At 42.2% G+C, this 12409-nt stretch overlaps 1 protein-coding gene across 3 annotated transcripts in view; it reads left to right on the top strand.

Annotated features, from left to right (window-relative positions):
* dbpa (D site albumin promoter binding protein a) overlaps nucleotides 1-12409 on the top strand; it is a 30762-nt gene that overhangs the window by 155 nt on the left and 18198 nt on the right. The window contains exons 1-4 of one of the 3 annotated variants that reach the window (XM_068711473.1): nucleotides 13-282; nucleotides 376-653; nucleotides 6747-7003; nucleotides 7965-8190. In XM_068711473.1, coding sequence (XP_068567574.1) covers nucleotides 458-653; nucleotides 6747-7003; nucleotides 7965-8190 — 679 coding nt within the window. In that variant the 5' untranslated portion in view covers nucleotides 13-282; nucleotides 376-457. Of the gene's footprint in view, nucleotides 1-12; nucleotides 654-6746; nucleotides 7004-7964; nucleotides 8191-12409 lie in introns of those variants that run through there. The other 2 variants (XM_068711474.1, XM_068711472.1) reach the window with 2 other exon arrangements.

Raw genomic sequence — 12409 nt, 5'->3', positions numbered from 1 at the left:
GGGGGAGAGAGAGACTTCACTCGCTGCAGAGCTCCAGGATTCAGTCCGTCTTCCTGTGGTGCGTGTATTAGTGCGGAGCTGAGTTAGTTAAATAAGACAAGAAGAGAAAGAGGTGACGGCAGCTCGTGAGCGCTCGGCCCGTCTGAGAGGATGCATTAGACTCGGCGGACATGGTGCCATTTTGGAGATAAGTGCCCCCTTTCTTTTTTTTCTTTTTTTTGTGTGTTGTTTTTAGTACACGTTTTTTTTCTTCATGGGACGGGCGGAAAAGCGGGATATCAGGTGGAGATCTTGAGCGCGCGCACTTTTTGACGTCGCGCCTGTCAATTAGTGTCGCTAATTGGATTATTTTGATCTTGAACTTACGGTCTGCAGGTTCTGCTCCTCCTCGCCGCCTCCTCCTCCACCTCCTCCTCCTCCCCCCTCCCTTTAAACTCCCACCTCCTCCATTGAAGTTATGTCAAGGCCTCTCACTCAGCTCCTACCTCCGGATCTCCCTGCCGGGGCCACCAGCCCCCAGTTTGGGGCCAGCAGCCCGCCTGGAAGTGGCCCCCAAGGCGGACACCTGACCTCCATGACCAACCTGAAGTCCCTGCTCCAGCTGCCAATCAAGGCTGACCAGAGAGGCACCAAGGACTGCTGCGAGATGAAAGGTGAGTGTGTGCACGTGTTGGTGTGTGTGTGTGTGTGTGTGTGTGTCTGTTTGAGATAGTGAGAGAGGTTTCCTATAGGCGAGAAACTTCTTAAAGAGACAGTAAGGAATATGCCAAAGCCAACAAGTCACTTCAGGATTATACAAGAGAAATGTCCCTTTAATGTACTACAAGTGCATTCAAATACACTGCAATACCTGTTAATGTACTACAAGTGCATTCAAATACACTGCAATACCCTTTAATGTACTACAAGTGCATTCAAATACACTGCAATACCTGTTAATGTACTACAAGTGCATTCAAATATACTACAATACACGTTAATGTACTACAAGTGCATTCAAATATACTGCAATACCCTTTAATGTACTACAAGTGCATTCAAATATACTACAATACCTGTTAATGTACTACAAGTGCATTCAAATATACTACAATACACGTTAATGTACTACAAGTGCATTCAAATATACTGCAATACCTGTTAATGTACTACAAGTGCATTCAAATATACTGCAATACCTGTTCATGTACTACAAGTGCATTAAAATATACTACAATACATGTTAATGTACTACAAGTGCATTCAAATATACTGCAATACCCTTTAATGTACTACAAGTGCATTAAAATATACTACAATACACGTTAATGTACTACAAGTGGATTCAAATATACTACAATACACGTTAATGTACTACAAGTGCATTAAAATATACTACAATACACATTAATGTACTACAAGTGCATTCCAATATACTGCAATACCCTTTAATGTACTACAAGTGCATTAAAATATACTACAATACACGTTAATGTACTACAAGTGGATTCAAATATACTACAATACACGTTAATGTACTACAAGTGCATTAAAATATACTACAATACACATTAATGTACTACAAGTGCATTCCAATATACTACAATACACGTTAATGTACTACAAGTGCATTAAAATATACTACAATACACGTTAATGTACTACAAGTGGATTCAAATATATTACAATACATGTTAATGTACTACAAGTGCATTCCAATATACTACAATACACGTTAATGTACTACAAGTGCATTAAAATATACTACAATACACGTTAATGTACTACAAGTGGATTCAAATATATTACAATACACGTTAATGTACTACAAGTGCATTCAAATATACTACAATACATGTTAATGTACTACAAGTACATTACAATACACTACATTACATGTTAATGTACTACAAGTGCATTACAATATACTACAATAGACATTAATGTACTACAAGTGCATTACAATATACTACAATACCCTTTAATGTACTACAAGTGCATTCAAATATACTACAATACACGTTAATGTACTACAAGTTTATTAAAATATACTACTATACCCTATAATGTACTACAAGTGCAATGCTGGCCTCTGTTAGGAGTTTGTGTGAATTGTATTATTGTAAGTGCAATAAGATAAAGTACATTATCCTTAGAGACATGTGAAGCTCCTGCAGAAATATTATTCCAATATGTTAGCGATATAATATGAAATAGAGCTAAAACTACTAAAACTACAGTCAGAATTCTCTGTGTCAAGGCTCAAATGTGATGATTCTGCTGCTTTTCTTTGTCAAATCCGACACCGGACTGCATTTATTTGGTTTTCTGGTTGTTGGTCGGATAAAACAAGAAATGTGAACATGTCAGCTGTTCCTTTGAGATGTTATATTTGACATTGTAATCAGGAAAGTAAATGATATATGACTTGATAACCAACATAATATGTTACTGCTCTAATACACTAAAACAATAAGTATTCATTTCACAGCCTCTATCTATCAATGTAAGTCTTTGCAGAAATACCACAGGAATATTACAGTGATTATTCATTGCAGTGTGTGTGTGTGTGTGTGTGTGTGTGTGTGTGTGTGTGTGAGTGACTGTGTGTGTGTGAGTGACTGTGTGGGTAGGTGTGATTGTAAAACACAGAGGCCCTGCTTGTTCAACACACTCTCACACACTCAGTTTTCACTTCAGCTCTCCTCCTGCTGGATTTTCATATTAAACGCTTCCTTTTTGCATTTGGTGGAGGAATGAAATGATCATGAGGAGGAGGAGGAGGAGGAGGAGGAGGAGGAGGAAGAGGAAGAGGGTTTAAAAAAAGAATTGCAATCTGGAGTGGATGCCGTCAAAATGCAGCAGCAGCAGCAGTCGTTTGCGTTCTGGTCCTCTGCTCTGTTTAAATAAAGGTTAGTGAGTGGGATTGAATTGTTTCCCATCCACCAGCTGCCATGACAAATATTAACCAGGCTGCCTCTCCTTCCTCCCGCTCTCTCGCCATCGTAACTCCCAGCCACCCACTGGTTTGTGTTGGGCTTGTGAGGACACTTTTTTTTTAAAAAGGACAGTTTAAACCTCCGTCGTTTCGTCTCGGTGAGGACGCAGAATGGACCGTCGAGACTCGGCCCTCACAAGTACGGTTAAACCTGAACACACACACACACAGAGAAAAGAGAGAGGGAGAAAAACAAAGCCTCTCCAAATGCTCCCTGCTGTTTTTTTTTTCCTGGCGGCCCCTGGTGGCCTGTTGGTGCTACTGCAGCTCTTTTTTGTTCTGTTGCATGATGAGGAGGAGGAGGAGGAGGAGGTGATGGTGAGCACGGCTGACAGGTTCTCCATGGAGCCAGAAAGCAGCTCAGAGGCCCCGGCTGCAGCCTCATTGTCAGCTCCCATAGAGCGCACACTCTCCTAATGATAGGTGATGCGTTCAGGGGTTTGTTGGGGGGAAAAAGAAGACGTTGCTGTGTGATGTTTTTTGGTGGCGTTCTCTTTCCAGAGACAATGTTTCGCTGCTTCGCTTTGTTTGACGCCTTCACAAACACCCACTCCATCGAGCTCATCGCTTCCTCCTGTCTGTCTCTCACATGTCTTTTTTTTTTTTTTTTCCCTGTCTCGCTCTCCTCTTCTTCTTCTTCTTCATATCTCCTCCTCAGTCCCTCTGCTGATTTACATTTTTTTTTTTTTTCAGGCCCTGCTCTTCTTCTCCCTCATCTTTTACAGTACGCTCTCATTTCTCTGGGGTTTTTTGTTGTTTTGTTTTCCATTTCCCCTCCTGCTCCTCTTTTCATTCTCTCCTCCTGCTGCTGCTCTCAAAGTCACATTTCATATTGTTATTTGTGTTATCTGGAGCCTGCTGGTGCAGGTATGTTTTTAATTTGTGTGCAAAGATTCAGTCATTTGAAATGAATCACTTGTGCACACAAATGAGTGATTTGTACTCTCGTTACTCTTTAATGATCGTCACGTAACTGTCGCTGAGGAACTTGAGTTACAGGTTGTTGTGGCTACACTGTCAGACTAACAGCTGTGTTTTTGGTGCGATTCCCATATTTATACAGTTGATACCGCTATCTGTTCTTGAACCACTTGGTAGCCTCATGCGGCGCACAATAAACAGTGGACTCTCATTAAGTTGTGTGTTTGATGCAGTTTTGTTTGGAGGTAAATGGAAATGCTTCGTTGTTTGTCAAACATGCAGAAAAAAAATGCAGACAATTTGAAAAAAAAGAAATATCGCAATAAGAGCTTTTTAACACTCGGCTGAGGTGGAAAAGTTTGTGTATCAACAAAAGCAAAAAATGAGACAAAGTGCAGTGAAGGCAGACTTTGAGAATAAATAACGACGCACGTGAAGTATGTGACTTTAAAGTTCACCGACGCTGCCGAAATACAGACTACAGATTAATGCGACGTGTTTCCACCACGTCTTCTACATCGTTTTGAATAGTTTCATTCACGTCGCCTCGTTTGGTTTCCGCAATGGTTTTAAAGGCACTGGACGGAAGAATTAGCACCACCAGCTGTTTATATGGAGGAGCTAGCTCCTAATATTTGTATAACAGGTGTGGACGTAAACAAGCATTTATTAAAATGTTCTTTTGCTGATACTCCGGATTAATATGTGCCATACATTTAGATGGGAACCTGGTCCATACACCTCTTTTATGGGCCTCAACCAACCAGTTGTGACAAACTATCACCGACTTATCTGTAGTTAGCTGTTAGCTGTAAACGGGCACATACAGCGCTGCAGGGATGATGATTTTTGTGGACTAACTCGCACTTCATTCCCTTCACAAAAAGCCAATGGAGACGTTTGCGTTGGATTTTAGATCGTTGCAAAAAATAATCTCCGTGACGAACACAAGTTTATGATACTTAGAGATAAATATACACAAATGAACACGACTTATATCATTTTCAAAAGGTGAAATGCTAACGTAAAGCTAACGGACTACACAAAGAGACTGTGAAGGCAAACTAGTCAACGATTTTTCAGTCTCACTTTCTTAGCAAGTTTCTTAACATAAAACACTTAAAAATATATTTCCTGACAGACTTTATATATCGTAGAACAAAACATTAAAATGTCTTAATCTTGTTTTCAACCACAATCCCATTCAAACCACCCATTGACTTTGAGACGCGGGGAACAGGAAGTGCAAAATTGCTGACTCATCTCTGGGTTTTAGGACTCATTCCTGCATGTCAATGCAGAAATATTCAGATTTAACAGTTGTTATTCATGTAAATATTGCAACAACTGTGTAGAACATGTGACGATGATGATGGTAACAGAGCGATGATGATGGTCTTGACTCTCTTCCCTTTGTCCTTCCTCTGCTGTTTCCACGTTGTAATCTCTCGCATCTCGATGTTCTTTAATCCCTTTAAATTTAAATTTCCGGACTTCCTGACGTTCTCCCCCGGTCTCTCTCTCCCCCTCTGTCTCATTCCACTGTCATCCCAGCCCAGTTAAATATGCTCTTTTATTACTCTTTCATTGGGTTTTATTATTCAGCGTGTTATTTATTCAATATGCACTTTTTGCAGGCGTAATTCTGTAGAATGATATTATCAAAGGATCAGAGTCGCTCCACTTCTCTCCGTGTGTTGCCATGAAGTTCGGTTGTCGCTGTGCTTGCGGCATTTTTTCTTTCTTTCTGGTGATGCTTTATTGATGTCTACATCTATCTTTCCATACACCCCCCCTCCCCTCCCTCCTCCCTCTGCAGGAGGTCAGAGTGCAGGGTCAGTCAAGTCAACTTTATTTATAGATGCCTTTTAATGATCGCGACTAAGTGCTTCGCAGAAAGCAAAGGACGGCGGCATAAACCTCAGCCGCTGTTCATCAAACAAACAATGCAGAACCCCCCGGAGCTGTTTGTTGATCGGTGTTTGTCCTTTGATGTGAATTTTTTTGCAATTTCCAAATGCAAGATCTGGATTATACATCTGAAACAAAGCGATCCAAAAGCTATCTAGCCATCAGAAATCATCCAAACTTTGTCACTTTTTGAGTCTTTTAAAAAAAATAAACAAATGACCAGAAGTCTCTAGGTCACGAGACGTTTCAGCAAAACAATGTAACTTTTGCTGAACTGTATAGTTGCAGCATAAGAGACTCATGAAGTCAGCAAACTGACTCGGTGACATTGAAAGTTAGCATTAGCCACCATAAGCTAATGGTCTCACCAGACCGAGTAAGGCCGCATTTAGCAAAACCCCTCTGAGTGTCGTCACACATTAACATCGGGGCTTTGATGTGCATCATGCGCCCGTCGGTGTGTGTGTGTGTGTGTGTGTGTGTGTGTGAGAGTTACCCTTAGAGGATCAAACCTGTGACCATCTGTCCACCAGACTCTTTCTTTAAACACTTTTATACAGACTGTGTGATGGAATATTTCTATTTCATCATTCTGTTTCTGCAGTTGTATCTGATTTTTGATATTTTTTTGGGGGTAATTAGGGATTGAAAACAGCGGATGAACGAATGGATAACTTACTGTCTTTATGTCATCGTACATCTAAGATTCAATTGAGCCATTTTTAGAGATAAAAGCATGCTCTTGAAATGATAAGACGCTGTTGGACAGAGTGGATTGGAACAAAAGACTGTATTTATTTTGAGTCAATAGATCACTGCCACGTTAAGCTGAAGAGCGTTTGATCACAGTAAACACATTACGAGGGAGATGTTTCATTGCCGTCTTTGGGTATCGAGATGAACTAATCTTAAAACACGCCTCTGGTTCTCTATCCAGACAAAGACAAGCCCTCGGACTCTGAAGAAGAATCGCAGAGTAACAACGCCGGGGCCGGAGGGGCCCCTGGGTCCGGCGCGTTGCGGCCCAACTCCCAGTCAGCGTTCCTGGGCCCGCTGCTGTGGGAGAGGACCCTGCCGTGTGACGGAGGCCTGTTCCAGCTGCAGTACATGGACCTGGAGGAGTTCCTGACGGAGAACGGCATGGGGATGCACGGCAACGGGCCCAGCTCCACCAGCGCCCAGATCCCCTCCCAGGTAAACGCCGATGGAGACCAAAAACCCACATCTGTAAAAAAACAAAAAAAAAAACGTCACTTCAACCTCGCCAAGCTGCAAGAAAACAAAAAAAAAATCAAATTTCTGAGTTTAAAATTCAGATTAAAAAACCTAGATCTCCTGCATTATGGGGCCCATAGAGCAAACACACTAGTGTTTTCTTTAACCAGCCTCGTTCTCAGGCAGAGACGATTCAAATCTGAGCTATTCATGCTAGCATGTCGTCAAAATAGCTCGCCAATGACATTGTTTAATTCAGTATTTTCTATCAACAAAGTTGTGGTGTCGGGTGATTGCCGTACTGCAATCAAATTCATGTGGGGCAACGTCGGTAGCTCACCCGGTAGAGCACGCGCCACATGGGCTTTAAAAGACGCATTATAGCAAGTGACAAAGTAATCAGGTACTTAGCAGCTGAAAACCACTTGCTCGGTTGCTTGGAAGATTGTTAGCTTGCTATCACTCTAGGGTGCTAATTGGCTTAGGCTTTTAAGCCATGTTCACGGGGCGGTTATATCTAAGAAGTACTCGATTTTAACACCAACAATATCGACTCAGCTAATTAGCAAACGGCTACAAATGTGTGACACAATAGAAAAAGGTTAACTTAGATTTTTCCATTCATCAGATGTACAAACGATAACGCCTTGCAATTTTAGAATAACATGTGAATACTTTAGATTAGTAAGGTTTTCCTGCTCTCCCCATTCTGCCGACATTAATACAGCGTTAGCTCGCTATCTCAGTCACTTGCTTGCTAATTAGTTTGTTAGCAAACTGTTAGCGCCACCTTCCTTCTTAAAGTGGAACTGTACGATATTGTGTTGTGGAATTTCTTTTGGGGAATCGCTAATAAACGAGCTGATGTCAAACCTTGACCGTCTGTTCTCTTTGTTGATACCCGTGATTTAGACTGATGGTAAATTTCCTCTCCTCCCAGAGCTCCCAGTCAGCGGTGCCCAACCAGAGCTCCCAGTGCCCTCCCAGCTCTCCTCCGCCCTGCTCCTCCTCTTCCTCCTCCATGTCCTCTTCATCCTCCTCTTCCTCGCTGCTGGGACTGGAGACCGTCCAGCCACAACCGCCGCCGCCGCCGCCACTGCCGCCTCCACAGCAGCAGCAGCAGCAGCAGCAGCAAGGCATGATGGGAGGACCCGAGTGTCATCATGGTGAGTGAATGAGGGACTTTTGGAGTGGGCGCCATCGGACGATTTTATACAATTTTGAGAGGTTAAGATGGAAATATGATTAAGAAAGTTATTTCATTTTCAATTAATTATTTACTTCAAAGACTTTAAAACAGAAAAAAAGGCAGGAAGAGGACTGTTTTTGATATCTTTAATACCTTAAATAATAATTAAACCACTTTCTAACTGCAAACCTGCATTCTCTCTACTGACCATCAGGGGGCGACTCCTCTGGTTGTATAGAAGTCTATGAGAAAATGACTCTACTTCTCTCTTGATTTATTACCTCAGTAAACATTGTAAACATGAGTTTATGGTCTCAATCTCTAGTTTCAAGTCTTCTTCAATACAGCATGATGTTCATTTAGTAAAGTATGGTCCATTTAGAGTCAAACAGACCATAAAGAGGAGTATGCTTTGGGGGGGGGGGGCTGCAGTGATTGACAGGTCTCTACCACGCCGTTGTCCATGTTTTCATCTTAGAACTTTAATCCTTTCACTGAGTGTTTTCACACTTCATAAAAAGTTAATTTTAACATTTTTGTCGCCTAAAAATCTCTTTCTAAGAGTTGGGTTGTACTTAGCTCAACCCTCTCGAGTCACTTCTGATTGCAAAAATCCAAGATGGTGACGATCGAAAAAAGAACAAGATGGCGACAGCCAAAAAGCCAAACTCAGTGCTTCAAAACCACAGTGTACAACCGTGTCACTATGTCCTCTTCTTTTCCAGTCTTTGGTCAAAAAAGCTTTTCTTATCGTCGACAGCGAGACTAAAATTGCCATCTTCGCATGAGAAGGCAACATTCGTGCACCAGCTAACGCGGTCTGTCACATATGAAGCTGCACATGCAAAGGCTTTGATGTGATCCGGCTCTAATGAGGACACAGAGACTCTCTATGATACATTGCATTAACTAACTCACTCCTTCGACAATAACCACACAAGGATTCGGTCTAATTATATCTCTGTGTGATAAACGGCAGCTCTCCTCTCTCCAGCAGCCTGTTTTCAACTATTATAGATTCATAATTTATTGTTCCCTCTCTCCGATGCTTTTGATGTGAACCAGAACTGAAGGAACATCTGTCCGTCTGTCTTTTATTTTTATTTTTCACAAGTCTGACAAGTTCCAATTATGGCTAATTGAAACCGTAACGGCATTCTTTATGATGCTGACGTTTCTTTTAATTCTCAGAGCCATCTAAGACTCATCGCAGCGTTTCGTGATGATTTATTGATGACGGATCCCCACGCGTCTTTGGAAATGTTCAGCGGTTGTGTAGACATTTAAAGGAAGGATGAGACGATGAGCGATGGGGAGTTTGTAAAAGACTGTGTTACGATCATTTGATCACATGTCACACATTTGAGAGGAGGAAGTCAGGTTTGCGTAAAAAGAGCGGTGCATTGTTGGGGTGGTGTCTGCCGCTAACGTCGACTTATTTTAAGCTACGTAACGTTACTACATTACCGCGTTTTGGTCTAATATAAGTACGTTTCTCGGCGTCATAATTTGAAGCTTCGGGACACCGACTAAGCTGCTGTTTTTTGACGAGTTGGGAGTGAGAATGTGTTGAATATACACACCTGTTGGCAAGGTGGATTTACCGTATATACCAACAAAAAATAGCAAGAATCTCTCTTCATCATGCAGTGAAAGGCTTCATAATAAGGCTGCATTAGAATCTTTCATGGTTAACTCTGAACAGGAGACGTTTCTTTAAGTCTTTAAAGGGCCAGTGCGTTGCATTTCGGGGAATCTATGAGCAGAATTGGAATATAATATTTACAGTATAACTATGTTTTCATTGGTGAATAACGAGCTGAAACTAAGAGACTTGTGTTTTTGTTAAGAACGAGCCGTTCATATCTTCATAGGGAGCGGTTCCTCTTCGCGGAGTCCCTCGTGTTGCACCGCCATGTTTCTACAGTAGCCCACAACGGACAAACTAAACAGTGGCTTTATAGAAAGCCCTCCACGTTGAAATGCTCCCTCCGTAGTTCTCCAGCAAGCTTGTGAAACAGCGGAAACTCCCAACAAACGCCAGTCTTTTGACCCAGGAGACCGCTGTCCGCTGAAACGTTGACTTATTTGTCACGTAATTTGCGTACTTCGGGAACGGCACTTCCGTAGTCTGGAGAGTGAACCGAAACAACGAGCTGAAAGGCTCTAAAGCAGCTGCAGAGTTGGGTTGCATACAATATATTGATTATTGTAGTTTTCAATTTCTAGTCGGGAGGCTTAAATATGTTTAACACACGGCAAAAAATGACAAACTGCTTCAGGGAGAAGCGGCGGCGTGTTGTTGATCATCAGCCAGACCGCAGTTACAGTAACAGGTGCCGAGATCTGAAACTGTCTGAACAAGCAATTGGTTCGCCCTCTGGGCCAATTGTTGTGTGTTTGTGTTTGCATATTTCAACGGTTCACTGAGGCACTTTACACGCACAGGCTGTTTTTATACGTCATCATTTTAGAAGTTACATTTTTCTTTGTTTTTTGGGGCGTGCAGCAGGCCGCTCCTCCCGCTTCGTTGTCTCCATATTGTTTTCGAAAAAATCTAACCGGACCGGCTCACTGCTGCGTACTTTGAATACAGTGTGTAGTGCGATGAGCTCGTACGCAGCAACAGACAGAGAGAAGTAAAAGAGAAAGAGAGAAACTGCCCAGCAGGGGCCGATTATGAGGAATCAAGAGTGGAACACTGGGAACGTTGTCTTTTCATTCTGCGTTATAAACAATAAGAGAGGAGATGTTTCTCTGTGAGAACGAGCTGCAGAGTAGCTTGAAGGAAAAAATTTGAAAATAAGACACAGACAGAAGACAGAGAGAGACGCATGAAAGGAAGCAGAGAGCGAATACCACTGGATACTGCTGCAAGGCTCTTTAAGTGTGTGTGTGTGTGTGTGTGTGTGTGGACTGAGTGCTTCTGTGAGTATCTATGAATAAGCCTTCTGTGTGTGTTTGCGTGCGTGCATGTCCTTGTGTGTGTGTGTGTGTGTGTGTGTGTGTGTGTGTGTGTGTGTGTGCAGTTCGCTGAACTTCTGACATGCATATCAGAGTGTCCTCTTTGTTTTGCCATTTGCATGCAACTGTTTAATGTGAACATGCTCTCATGTGTGTGTGTGTGCTTGTGTGTGTGTGTGTGTGCGCTCTTTATTCTGAATTATAAACACGTGACCGGGCTGAGCATGATGCATCCAGCCAGAAATCCCTCAGGTCCCTGTGGAGCTGAAGTGTTACTACAGAGCTGCACACACACACAGAGAGAGAGAGAGAAGTAGATGGAAAATAAACTGGTTATAATAATCTGATCCACATGCACATGTTTGGCTTGAATTGAATTAATTCTGTGCTAATGGCAGAAGAGTTCAGATGGAGCGGAGAACACAAAGATACGGATGCATTTATTTTTCACCCATTTACTAAAGTGAATGCCAAATATTGTAATCTGAGGTGTGCAGCGTCCATGTTGCTATTTCAGTCGGTAAAGGAGAGGATTTGTCAGGTTGAAGCCCAATTCAATCATCTTGAATGTCATTTTGCTCAACACTCCACTAGTGATGCTCTTTAAACAAAGCAAACGCCCACAGAGCTTCAACCGGTGAAATCATTTCTCTCTTTTTTTTTTTTTTTTTTTTTTTGCTTGAGCAGTTTCTTTTCCCTCCTAGAGAACAAGTCCTTGTTAATTAGGCTAGGAAACATGAATCACCTTAAATCAAGCCGTTATCAGGCTGCAGCTTCCAGGTCAGTTCACAAACCTTCGTAATCAAACACAGATCTTTAAACATCAGGTTTCCGTGAGCCCGCCGCATGAACTCAATGAACTGCGATGGGTTTTTGGAAGGAAGCATCTGCTGCAGGAATCTTATCTCAGCTGTTACAAAGGCCGTCCCTTTAATAGCGATCACTTGTCAAACTGAAGAAGAAATGAAGAGCAGGGGCACCTGGGTAGAGAAACCCCCGGATCTGAATAACCGTTGTTGCTTTGCCTTGGCCTTGATCCGCTCATGGGAATACGTGACGTTTTTAAATCCTGCTGACGGACTGACGGGGAAAGCAGGAGTGCTGAAGCTTCAGTGGGAAGAATATGGGCTCTGAACCTAAACAGGCACACCAGAGTTTACACACAGCAGAGAACTTGACATTTACATTTTACTTATTTATATACTAGATTTCAGGGCTCATGTTTTAAACAT

This window comes from Cebidichthys violaceus, unplaced genomic scaffold, assembly GCF_023349555.1.
Source record: "Cebidichthys violaceus isolate CVI_PGR_0920_01 unplaced genomic scaffold, fCebVio1.0.p SCAF_16, whole genome shotgun sequence".
Taxonomy (NCBI): domain Eukaryota; kingdom Metazoa; phylum Chordata; class Actinopteri; order Perciformes; family Stichaeidae; genus Cebidichthys; species Cebidichthys violaceus.
This window is presented reverse-complemented; position numbering and strand designations above follow the sequence as displayed.